The following is a 12,452-nucleotide window of genomic DNA, read 5'->3' on the forward strand; positions in this document are numbered from 1 at the left end:
CCATGTGAGTAGATTAACTTTCTTAGGGTGGCAATTTTCACTGTCAGCAATAATTTATGGAGTAGTATGAGAGGGGCTTTAGGGTTATTATTTTTAACAACAGTTCTATTGATGTGTAATTCACATAGCACAAAATTCAACCTTTCACAGAATTTTAAAGTGGTTTTTGGTGTATTTACAGACTTGCTATCACCACTGTCTAATTTCAGAACGTTTTCTTCAGCCCTAAATAAAACCCAGTACCCATTAGCAGTCACTATAATTCCTTCCTCCCAGCCCCTGGAGGAGGACTAATCGATCTGCTTTCTGTCTCTAAGGATTTGCCTATTACAGACGTTAAACATAAATTTTATGGAGCTGTAAATATGTGAAGTTTTTTTTTTTTTTTACTGCCTTCTTTCATTTAGTGTAATGTGTTCAAGGTTCATCCATTGCTGTAGCATGTATTATTATTACTTCATACCTTTTTGTTGCCAAAGAATATTCCATTATTGGAATATCCATAAATAGATACATCATGTTCATTCATCAAGTGATGGACATTGGGCTGTTTGTGCTTTTGGGCTGTTACGAATAAAGCTGCTGTGAACATCTTATGTACAGATTTCTGTGTGTTCGTATGTTTTCAGTTGCATTGGGTATCTACCTAGGAGTCAAATTGCTGGGTCATGTGGTACCTGAGAAACTGCTAAACCATTTTCCAGAGTGGCAGCCCCATTTTGCCTTCCCACCAGCAGTGCACGAGGGTTCTGAGTTCTCCGGGTCCTCTTGAGTGCTTGTCGTTGCCCGTCGTTTCGGTTAAAGCTGTCTTCGTGGGTGTGCAGTGGTGTCTAGTTGTGGTTTTGATTCTTACTTCCCCCCTAGTGACTCACAGAGTGTCTTTTCACCTGCTTAGTGGCCACTGTGTATCTCTTTTGGAGAAATGTCTATTCAGATCCTTTGCTCATTTTAAAATTATTTGTCTTTTTATTGTGGAGTTATTTTATTCTCAAGTTTTTTTAGTATTCTGTATACAAGTCCCTTGTCAGGTATAAATCCTTTATCTACATGTCCCTTATCTCTGATATATAATTTGCAGACGTTTTTTTCCAATCCTGTGGGTTGTCCTTTTACTTTCTTGATGCTGTTCTGTGAAACACACAGTTCTAGGCTTTGATGAAGTCCAATTTGCCTTTTTTTTTTGTCTTTTGTTACTTACGCTTTCAGTACCATACATAAACCATTCCCTGATCCAAGATCATGAAGACTTACTCCTGTGTTGTCTTTTGATTTTTTATTGTTTTAGCTCTTACCTTTTTAGAGCCATGATCAATTTTGGGTTAATTTTTTGTGTATGGTATGACATAAGGGTCCAAATTCATTCTTTTAAATATGGATATCCAGTTTGTTGAAAAGAATGTTGAATGATCTTGGTACCTTTGTTGAAAATCAATTGACCACAGATTGAAGAGTTTATTTTTGGATTCTCAGTTCCAGTCTATTGATCTGTGTCTGCCATTGTGCCAGTATCACGTGGTCCTGATTGCTGTAGCTTTGTAGTAAGTTTCCAAGTTGAGCAGTGCAAGTCCTCTAACTTCATTCTTCCTTTTAAAGACATGTTGTCTCTTGGATCCTTTGCATTTTCATATGACTTTTAGGTGAAACTTGTCAATTTCTGTCCAAAAAAGCCACCTGGGTTTTTTATAAAAGTACACTGAATGTGTGGATCTTAATAGTACTAAATCTTCTGGTCCATAAATGCAGGATGTTTTTCCATTTACATAGGTCTTCTTTCATTTCTTTGAACAGTGTTTTACAGTTTTCAGTGTACATGTCTCACACTTCTTTGGTTTGGTTTATTCTTTCTGATACTCTTATAAGTGGAATTGCTTTCGGAATTTCCTTTCTGGATCATTAATTGTAGTATACAGAAATAAGAGTTGGTTTTCATATATTGATCTTGTATCCAGCAACCTTGTTGAACTTGTCAATGAGTTTAATAGATAAGATCAATGTGTGAAGTTGAGGTTGAAATTCATGGGTTGGATAGCTTGTGCTGGGCTAGAATGGCTAGTGATTTCCTGGAGAAAAAAACAAAAAACATCACCACCACTTGGGATTTGGCTTGGCTGACAGGAGAGCTCATCTTTTGGCGGGGTTGGCCCCTGCCGTAGATAAAAGGGGCATGAGTTGAGTCAGTGCAGATGCGGGTGCTGAGGCGCCCTTGTAGAAGAACAGTAGCTCTCCACCACTGTGCCTCCTTTCAGATCCCTGATGCTTCCTTTCACCTGTTAGTAACTCCCCAAAGCAGCACAGCCTCTCCGAAAGGGGCCACTGACCTCCACATTGGAATCACCCAGGGGATCTGTTAAACATACAGATTCCCCTCCTCACCCCAGACCTGCAATGCTAAATAGGAATCTCTGGAACAGGATCTAGGATTCTCACATATCCTAAAGCACCCTGTCTAGCTTCCGTTCCCAAGCTTTTCCAGCCTTATGCAGGCCCCAGGCTCCCGCTTAGCAAATGATCTTCCCTCTGATGTAATCACCTAAGTCAGAGTCACTGGGAATTCATGGAGCTCCCCCATCTTCCTTTGTCTTTAATCTCGACAGAGCAGCGACTCTTCACGTCTTGTTTCTTCCTGTCCTTCTCTCACCCTCCTTCATTTAGTTACCTGTACCCTTGACCCCGTCCCTTTCCACCTGCCAGCAGCTGGCTGAACAAGAACCAGGCTGCTGAGAACAGAGTCTGAGCACCAAGGCAAAGAGCTGGAGGAGGCTCCAGAGCTATGCCCTTGTGCAGACGGGCAGGCCAGAACCGCCTGGTGGGTTCCCAGGAGCAGAGCATTTCCCTTTGGGGATGCCCCTTCTAGATCACCATCGAAGAGGGTGGCCATGCATGCAGACAGGCAGATACATGAAGGGCCCACATCTGAAGCCAGATCAATGCATTAAATCATATTTGAACTGTGTATTATATATTTCTGGGCATTCTGAATCCTTGAGTATGGCCCTGTTGTATTTGATCAGTGCTGTAATCCACTGATGCAGTTTACATACAAATAGATACATATGCACCCATATATATCATTAAACAGCAAGTTATCAGGCATCAGCAGTCACTTTTTAGTCTTCTTCCCTTAAGTATTTGAGATCTTCCCTATTTTGAAAACCCTCTTGTCTGACTTTGCTCCCTCCTCTAGCCGTCATCTGCTTTTCCCCTTCCTCTCCAAGTCGGACTTCTCCAGCAAGGGTGCTGCCCCCAGAGCCTTCACTTCCTCATCACCCCACCTCCCCCCAGCCCCCGCCATCTGCTCTCACCACTATGGTCTGCACGGGGATGCCCAGTGGGGCCCTTGGCGCTAAGGCCAGTGACACTTTTCTCAGTCCCCTCTGACCACCTCCCCTCTGGTGTCTGTTCCTTTGCTCGCCCGTGTGCAGCACGTGGCCCTTCCTCAGGGGCTGGCCTTGGCCCTTCTAGTCCTCATTCCCTGTGCACCCACCCTGAACACCATTTCCCACACTCACAAACGGTCTTTAAATCTTTCCCCTCAGACCCTTGTTTCTAGCTGCCTGGTAGACATTGACTTCTGTGCATCCCCAGACATCTCAAACTTAACATCCAAACCCAAGCTGCTGTCCCTCAGCAGGGCCTGGGCTTCCCTGCTCTTCAGTTCTTGTCACCACTCAGACACTACCTCTTCCAGGGAGCCTGCCTGAGATTCCCACCCTGAGGCAAATTCTGTCCCCTGAAACCGCAGAGCTGGCTTATTACCCAGTCCAGCTTCCTCTTAGCTGTGTGAGGAAGACAGGCCCTGGACAGTTAAATACTTGCTCAGGGACACATAGCTATGTCCCCCTAGAAATCACTCTCCAGCGCTCTTTCCTCTACTCCAGACTGGAGTGCCTTCCATTGCTCTCATGGCGCATGACCACCGGGTGTCCACGTGCCCACGCTGGGGTGCTTGGCCTATCTGGAAAATCACATGGCCCTTGAGGGGCTGTCCGTGGTTCTCATACAGCACGGTTGAGATCCCCATTGTGCCTCACTGAGAACTTGTCACATAGTCAGATAAATATTTAATGGATAAATGGAAGAAGACAAAGTCACCTGGCAGATCTCCCCAGATTAGGGCCCAGGGCAGGGCCAATGTAGACACTCAGGCAGTATTTAGTGGTTGTCTGATGATGGGGCAACTTTAAGTATCTGGCTGAGGTGTTTGGACTCCCTTCTGGGCAGAGGAGCAAACTCAGGAAGGCAGGGTGAAGCAGAAGGCAGCAGCAGAAGGCAGGGTGGCGAGGCAGGCGCTCCAGGAGGGAGGGGGTGGAGGGATGGGCCTGGAGTAGCAGCTTCGGGAATGGAGAGGAGGAGACACACAGGCATCTTGAAAGGAGAAGGAACTGGGGAGAGGATGCTGCCAAGGTGGGGCTTGGGTGAGGGTGGTGCTGTTGTTGAGCAGAGTGGGGCCAGGCCTCCATGGAGCATGTTCCCCAGAGGATGTTTCGGACCAGGACTCCTGTGTCACACGTACAATCAACTTAATTCTCAGAATAACCCTTTCAAGTAAGTGTGGTCAGCCTGGCTGGGGGTCAGGAAACAGGCTTGAGACCATTAAATCCATGTCTGAAAGTGAGTGTCTGACCTCACAGGCTGTCCTTTTCATCCCTTGGTGCCTCCTGAACAGGAGCCTAAGGAGGCAGGCTGGGAGCTCAGGTTACAACCTCTGTTTGTGTTGATCCGAGGTGATGATGCTGTGTCATTGTGACTCTGCCAGGCCGCTCTTATCCCCCTCTTAGATTAGGAACATCAGAAAATCAAGTCCATGCGTTCTTTCTCCTGTCTCCATCCATTTCAGAAAGAATTAAAATGCAAGAAAGGACTTCCCAATGGTTAAGAGTTTAGAGGCCCCAGGATGGATAAGGCCATTCTCTGGAAGAGATTTTTTAGGGAAGTGAGTTCCCTTCAAGCCTCTGTAGTCTAGACTCGCAGGTGGATAAGATAACTTCTTCTAGGTCCCTTGCAGCTCTCAGGTTCAAGCAGACCTCTTGTCAGCCCCTCTCCCTTTCCTGTGGGGCCTGCTGATTTTTAGACCTATTCAAGGGTTTTGTTTTGTTTTATTTAGTAACAAGTTGGAGCTAAGTAATCGAACACAGGGAGAAGGCGATGGCACCCCACTCCAGTACTCTTGCCTGGAAAATCCCATGGATGGAGGAGCCTGGTAGGCTGCAGTCCATGGGGTTGCTAAGAGTCGGACGCGACTGAGCGACTGAGCGACTTCACTTTTCACTTCCATGCATTGGAGAAGGAAATGGCAACCCACTCCAGTGTTCTTGCCTGCAGAATCCCAGGGACGGGGGAGCCTTGTGGGCTGCCATCTATGGGGTCACACAGAGTCGGACATGACTGAAGCGACTTAGCAGCAGCAGTTGAACATAGAACCAGGAAATTCTTGGTCTGGCCAGCTCAGGCCCCTTCAGAGCAGGTGGAAGGAGTCTCTCTGCAGCTTCTGTCAAGGCTCCCGCAAACCTGGCCAGTTCTGGAATGTTCTTTCAGGCTGCTGCTTGCAAAGCCCGGAGCTAGGTACTGGACAGGCAAGTAAGCAGGGAGGATTCAGTCCCTTCCTTCCGGGATTTACAGACAAGTCGGTGCATAGTTATGGCGTGTGGAGGCACGAGCTCTGACGAGGATGTCCGGGAACCAGGCCACATTTCCAGTCCTCCCAGGACGTTCCTGAGGCGGGGGTCTCCCTGGTCTCCAGCCCATCCAGGTTACCTTCCACGTCCCCTGGCTGCAGTGGGTGAAGGAGGAGGCGTTCTTTTGGTTTGTTTGGTTTGGGGAGTTTCTTTGGTTGTTTTTACAGAAATCCTATCTTGGTTTTCAAAACCAGAGAGAAAGGAGCTTTATATGATATACTTTGAGGATTGTGGGCAACGAGGCACAGGTGTTGGCTGGGGAGTTTGTTTCCTGAGGGCATGTGCCTCCCCTCCATCCTGCAGGTTGGGGAGAGCCTGCCTGTGACCCCAGGCACCCCTGGCCGGCCTTGGCTTCCAACCCCACCTCTCAATCTCTCTCTCTCAGAAAGGAGCCCTGCCCAGAGGGTGCCGGTGGCCTCCCTGCAGCTGCGCTGCTCAGCCCAGCAGGCCATGAGCCTCTTTGGAGGCGTTTGTCTGAGCCCTGCGGGCCCTCGCCCCTCCTCTCCTGGTTCCACTTGGCTCCAAACAAGGGGAACTGAAAGTTCTCCCTTCACACCACCTCTCCCTGCTCTGCATCCCCCATCCTGCTCCAGATCCCTCTACCCCACCAAATGCTGGGAGCCCTGGGCTCAGGACTGGGAAAGGGGAGAAGGTGGCTCGCGTGCTCCAGCTCCTCCTAGCTTTCCTCACCGACCTAATAAGCATTTTGTGGGCGTTGCCCCATTTGAAGTTGCCACCAGCCCAGAGGTGGGTACTTAGGTGTCCCCCCGTGTGGATGAGGCCACAGGCTCTCAGAGGTCGTCACTGAGTCTGAAAGCAGCAGCCTGTCTAAATAGCCAGTGGGGCTCTGCCTCCTGTTTTCTCTCCCCTTCTTCTGGCTTTACCCTCCCCAAACATGAACTCTGACCCAGTCCCGGAAAAGGGCAGCTCTCCATCAGCCCCCCAGCAGCTCCATTAACACACTCATTCTCCACTCCTGGTTGAACAGCCTTCCCCGAGGCCTCTAGCTCGTGTTTCTGTTCTGAAGTGCTGATACCTCATTCTTTCTTTCCCCCTGCCCGCTCAGGACCCTGCAGGCATCTTCGAGCTGGTAGAGGTGGTCGGCAATGGCACCTACGGACAGGTGTACAAGGTGAGGCTCTGGGTGTGGCGGGAGGGGGCCCTCTCCCATGGGCCTCTCTGGAGTGGTCTGTGGTCTGGAGATTTGACAGGGGCTGGAGGGATTACAGGGGCCCTGGGAAAGGAGGGAGCCCAGGGAGGGAGAGGAAAGGGGTAAAGTCAGGAGGAAAGGAAGCAGCGAGACGTGGGTGTTTTTGCTGGCCTCTACCTCTGAGCTTAGAACCAGCCCTGGGTGTGGCAGGAACAGTCTGGAGCTGGGTGGGGTGAGGAACAGGGACACTCAAGGCAATGGGAAGGGTATGGGGACATGTGTGACTGAGCTCAGAAGTGCAGGTTTGGCTTCTCCTGAGTCCACAGGAGACCTAGGACTCGGGGTTGGTGGGACCTAAAGGGGGCACCCTCAGCAGAGGGGAACCCACTTTCTTGAGCCCCCCTGACCGGCCTGCAGCAGGACTGGGACCGGAGCTCAGGCTTTCTGCTTTTGAGGCTGCCTCCCTCCCCTGCCTCCACAGCAGTGGCATTTCCTCGAGCACGGACTGTGGCTTTTGGTCTGGCCAGTCTAGCCCTTCACGTGGTCTAACCACCGGTCACACTCCACGGGGGAGGCAGCCACAGCAGAGAGGTACTCAAGGTGGATGCTGCCCCCAGGCACACGCCTGGCTGCTTCAGCTCTAGATATGGCACTCAGCCTCTTCACGAGCCTCCTGTGTCTCAGGGGCCAGGGTTTCCTGGGTCACTGGGACTACCCACCTCTTACCCTTCTTCTCTGTAAGCTTTGGAAAGCAGGTGCACCCCCACCCCAATCACCCCATCTCTTGCCTAGTTGTTGCCATGGAAATAGCAGCTCTGTGTTCTGCTTCTCTGGGCTTAGGGGTCGTGAAAAACTGCTGGGGATAAAAACAATCGCTGGGCTGGCAGTCCCCCACACACACACACCTTTCTCCTCCCCAGGAAGCCTTGGACTTTCCTACTGGAGCCTGAGATGACTCCTGCTAGGAATTTTGGAAGGATGAGGTGGGGCAGAAGGGGAATGGCAGGGACACGCTCTAGAAGAAGTTTCTTCCCATTCGCACTGGTGGTGGGGTATCCACACAGCAGTCAGCCCTCCCGTGTTTCTCCCAAGTTCCCTAAAATCTCAGCCCTGTCTACTCTCTCCTGTTAACAGTAATAAAAAGCCCTGTGTATGTGGCTGGGGGTGGGGGTGATTCTGGGAAAGGCCCCCTGTCCAGAGAGGTGAATCAGGAGAGGACCCAGGCAGTCTGTCATGCATAGAAGATGCTGGAGAGGCAAAGCCCTCCTCCCCCAGCCGCCTCTCCCAGCTCCATGCTGCTCCATCTGAGGATGGAGAGGGAGCCCTCACTCGCTGCTCTAACTTTCAGACAAGGCTGTCTAAGCCAGAGAGGCTGGGACAAAACACAAGTGTCTCTCCCTCATCCCTCTTGAGTGTTTCAGGAGAGGAGACCCTTCGTCTTTATCCAGCTTAGCACTTGGAATCCAGGCGCGGTGATTTTCCTACAGCCGACTCATAAACTGAGGTGTCTAGCCAGGGGCATTTTCTAAGAAAGAAAGCAGCCAAAAATTGTGGGCTCTCCCAGAATTAAGCCCCTCCCGAGTGCAGACCTGACCCCCCACCCATGCCTGGCTCTCCGTCCTGCAGGGTCGGCATGTCAAGACTGGGCAGCTGGCTGCCATCAAAGTCATGGACGTCACGGAGGTAAGGCGTGTATAGGGCAGGGGGAGGGTCGGAGTGTTGAGAAGGGGGCTTGCTGGGGGGGACGACTCTCAGGGTTCACCTCTCCCTATTCACGTAGGATGAGGAGGAAGAGATCAAACAGGAGATAAACATGTTGAAAAAATACTCTCACCACCGCAACATCGCCACCTACTATGGGGCCTTCATCAAGAAGAGCCCCCCAGGGAACGACGACCAGCTCTGGGTGAGGAGCGCCCCTCGCCTGCCCCAGTTAGTGCATCTGTTCTCCTGCCTCTGAGCACAGCTCCTGGGAAAGCAGCAAAGCAGCACATCTAATCTGTGCGGGTGGTGGTGGCAAGACTTGGGCCCCTCCCAGCAGCGCACAAGCCTCTCAGGATGATTACTCTCCAATTACTCGGCCACAGCTCGCTTAGCTCTTTGGGGCCTCCCCCAAATTCCCTCCAGGCTCGGAACATTCCTAAGAGTCATCGCCTTTCCCGGCTTGGGCACTGTTGCCCACTAATTCCCCGGCCTCACCCTTTCTGGGGCTCAGCCCAGCCTGGAGGAGAGGGCAGCAGGGAACATAGCCATGGCTGGGGGACTGGGCCTCAGACCAGGTCTCCCTCCCAGCAGTTGCTGCTGCTAAGTCGCGTCAATTGTGTCCGACTCTGTGCGACCCCATAGATGGCAGCCCACCAGGCTCCCCTGTCCCTGGGATTCTCCAGGCAAGAACACTGGAGTGGGTTGCCAATTCCTTCTCCAATACATGAAAGTGAAAGTGAAGTTGCTCAGTCGCTAGACAAGTACTTACTGAGCGCCCTCTGTGTACCCTGCACAGATAATCGTGAGTTGTGGTCCCTGCCTCCAAGGCACTTAGTCTTTTTTGGGTGGGGAGAGACACACATAGAGAAAGGCAACCAGCTGTGTGTAGTGGGAGATTATTAAGGGCTAGAAGCTGAGCGCTAGTGACCCGGCGCCCCCTTGTGGACCCCATCCTCCCCTCCAGCTATGGGAGGGGCGCCCCAGATGTGCAAATTACCTCTTTGGCGCATGCAAATACAGGTACCTCAGGCGGCCTTTTTTTTTTTTTTTGCATTGGATGCAGCTTGTAGGAAACATACAGTGAAAACATTTGGACGGGCGTACTGATCCCCCGGGATTTGTTTGGCCTCTGCTTTGGGTCCCTGGAGGTGGGAAACATACAGTGAAAACATTAGGACAGGCATACTGGTCCCTCAGGATTTGTTTGGCCTCTGTTCTGAGTCCCTAGAGGTGCTGGCCAGCTGGAGTTCTTCTCATCTCCCAGCCTCGGCCTGGCCTGTTTACAGACTTTGTGCTGAAGCCTCAGATTCCCTTCTGCAGCTCTCTGGTAGCCCCTGGGCTCTGTCTTGTCTCTCTAGCAGACCTGGGAAATTGCTGACTTGAGCCCCTTTCTTGTCTCTCTCAAGGGTTGGCCAGCTTTTCCTTTGAATGGCCAGACAGTAAATATTTGGGGCTCTGTGGGTCATAAGCTTCTAACAACTACTCAGCTCAGCCATAGACAATGCAGAGATGAAAACAGGAATGTCCCTTGACTCCAAAGAGCTTTATTTAAGACGCTAAGATGTCAGTTTCATATGATTCTTTGATTTTTATTTCAGCCATTTAAAAATGTAAAAACCATGCTCAGCCTCTTGGCCATAGATTGCCGGACCCCTGCTCCAGAGCAGTGGTTCTTCACTCTCTGGGCTTTATGGGTCCCAGTGAGGATCTGATGGAAGCTTTGGCCCCTGCCCCAGGGAAAATGCACAAACCCATGTCATTCTGTCTGCAAGTTCAGGGATTCCCTGGGGTCCTCTTCTGGACCCAGACCATCACCTGCCTCAGCCCACCTGCCCTGTATCTCCCAACTGTGTCTCCTTCCCCTTTCTCTCCTAATCTCACCAAGTTCTGTGGCTTTTACTAGGGGTCTCATGGCCCCTGCTTTCCAGCTCATACCAATTCTGACCCAAGGACTCCAGTCCTCCCCCAGGGGCCCGGCATGGGAAGGAGGCCTTGCCTGACAGATACTTTTCCCTCCGGTGCCTCCCTGGGACCATAGCTGGTGATGGAGTTCTGTGGTGCTGGTTCTGTAACGGACTTGGTGAAGAACACGAAAGGGAACGCCCTGAAGGAGGACTGTATAGCCTACATCTGCAGGGAGATTCTCCGGGTGAGCGCCAGATCCCTCCCTGCCTCCTCCTCCCATCTCCCTGGAAGTGGGCCTTCCCTGCACTCACAGGGAAGGAGCTGGAACTGTGCCCCCTTGAAGGAACAGATGGCCTGATGCAGGTGCGGGTGGACAACCCTCAGAGGGACCCAGCGCCTCTGTTTCCCAGCTCTGCCCTTTCCTTGGGGCCCTGCAGCTGGATCCTCCAGAGCCTCCAGTCTGAGGACACTCCTCTCAAAGCTGAGCCTTAACTTGGGCTCCTGGCTCCCAGGTGGAGAGGGACAGCTCCCCCAGCCCAGCCAGGTGCCTCTCCAGCCCCTCGACTCACATCCTTGTCCTCTAACACCAAGAATACTTCCCCCCACCCCTCCTGCCCCAGGGTCTGGCCCATCTCCACGCCCACAAGGTGATCCACCGAGACATCAAGGGGCAGAACGTGCTGCTGACAGAGAATGCTGAGGTCAAGCTAGGTACGCCGATGCCTTCTGACCTCTAGCACGGAGTTGGGGACCCGTTTGTTCATTCCCTCTAGTGGCTCCAGCCCACCTGTCTACAGGCTGGGGGATTTGCTCCCCGCCTTCTGCTGAAAACTGCTGGAGGAGCTTTTTGTGTCCTCCCTGGTGTGTCCGGGTACTGTGCCAGCCCCTCTGGGGAGATGGGCTTGTTTGGCCGCTTCTGCCTGGAATGCTGTCCCTTGGTTCTTTCACCCTGGTTTCTCCCCCAGACACAGGAAGACTAATTCAGGGCCTTTGGGATGGATGCTGATGGGGTGAAGAGGTGGCCGGGTGGGGCTCACACAGGACAGCCCAGAGGGGGCCGCAGGTGCAGTGTTCCGTCATGGCCTTTGCCTCTGCCCTCCCAGTGGATTTCGGGGTGAGCGCACAGCTGGACCGCACCGTGGGCAGGCGGAACACGTTCATCGGGACCCCCTATTGGATGGCCCCCGAGGTCATCGCCTGTGATGAGAACCCTGATGCCACCTACGATTACAGGGTACGGGCAGGGAGGCAGCCAAGGGTAGGAAGTGAGATGGGGGCAATGGGCAGGTTGAAAATATTGGGAGCTTGAGCAGGTCAGGGAATGAAATGAAGGCCCAGGGTTGTGGTAGCAGTGAGAGGCTGGGGAAGGGTTTGTGACCAGGAAAGTACGGATAGGGAGGGTGGGGGAGCTGGAGGACCGTGAGGGTTGGAGCAGAGGGGCCTCAGGAAGGGTATGGACCAGGAAGCAACCGGGGGAGGAGAGGCTGGGGATAGTGGGAGAGGGGAGTTAGTGGTCAGCAGCATTCACCAGTCCCTCTTTTCATGCCTCTGCAGAGTGACATTTGGTCTCTAGGAATCACAGCCATCGAGATGGCAGAGGGAGCCCCCCGTAAGTGCAGGGTTTGGGAGCAAAGGGAGGGCCCAGAAGGAGCTGTAGGGAGGCGGTGGGGTCATGGGAGGCCGGTGGGACCAGCTGATGGTGCCTCTTCTGTGTTCCAGCTCTGTGTGACATGCACCCCATGCGAGCCCTCTTCCTCATCCCCCGGAACCCACCGCCCAGGCTCAAGTCCAAGAAATGGTACGTCTTGGGGGATTGGCGTTTAGCAAGGAGGCCCCCGCAAACAAGGCCTCCACGTTACCCCCTACCCCCAGGCCTGGGTCTGCAACTGCAGAAGAGGGGGTGGGTAGGGGGGGCGCCTGGTGTGGGGGACAGGGGGAGATGGGAAGGAAGTGGGTGACTTTTGGATGAATGAGTCCCCCCTTCTTCCTGGACCCACCCCCTTTCCGACATGAGCCAC

At 52.4% G+C, this 12,452-nt stretch overlaps 1 protein-coding gene across 13 annotated transcripts in view; it reads left to right on the forward strand.

Annotated features, from left to right (window-relative positions):
• The window catches only part of MINK1 (misshapen like kinase 1), a 47,120-nt gene that overhangs the window by 23,664 nt on the left and 11,004 nt on the right, over positions 1–12,452 (forward strand). For all 13 annotated transcript variants that reach the window (XM_025280745.3, XM_025280743.3, XM_025280744.3 and 10 more), the window contains exons 2-9: positions 6,742–6,807; positions 8,452–8,508; positions 8,606–8,731; positions 10,568–10,678; positions 11,055–11,145; positions 11,538–11,668; positions 11,989–12,043; positions 12,154–12,232. In XM_025280745.3, the coding sequence (XP_025136530.2) occupies positions 6,742–6,807; positions 8,452–8,508; positions 8,606–8,731; positions 10,568–10,678; positions 11,055–11,145; positions 11,538–11,668; positions 11,989–12,043; positions 12,154–12,232 (716 nt within the window). The remainder of the gene's footprint in view (positions 1–6,741; positions 6,808–8,451; positions 8,509–8,605; positions 8,732–10,567; positions 10,679–11,054; positions 11,146–11,537; positions 11,669–11,988; positions 12,044–12,153; positions 12,233–12,452) is intronic.

The sequence above is a fragment of the Bubalus bubalis genome, chromosome 3 (genome assembly GCF_019923935.1).
Source record: "Bubalus bubalis isolate 160015118507 breed Murrah chromosome 3, NDDB_SH_1, whole genome shotgun sequence".
Taxonomy (NCBI): Eukaryota; Metazoa; Chordata; class Mammalia; order Artiodactyla; family Bovidae; genus Bubalus; species Bubalus bubalis.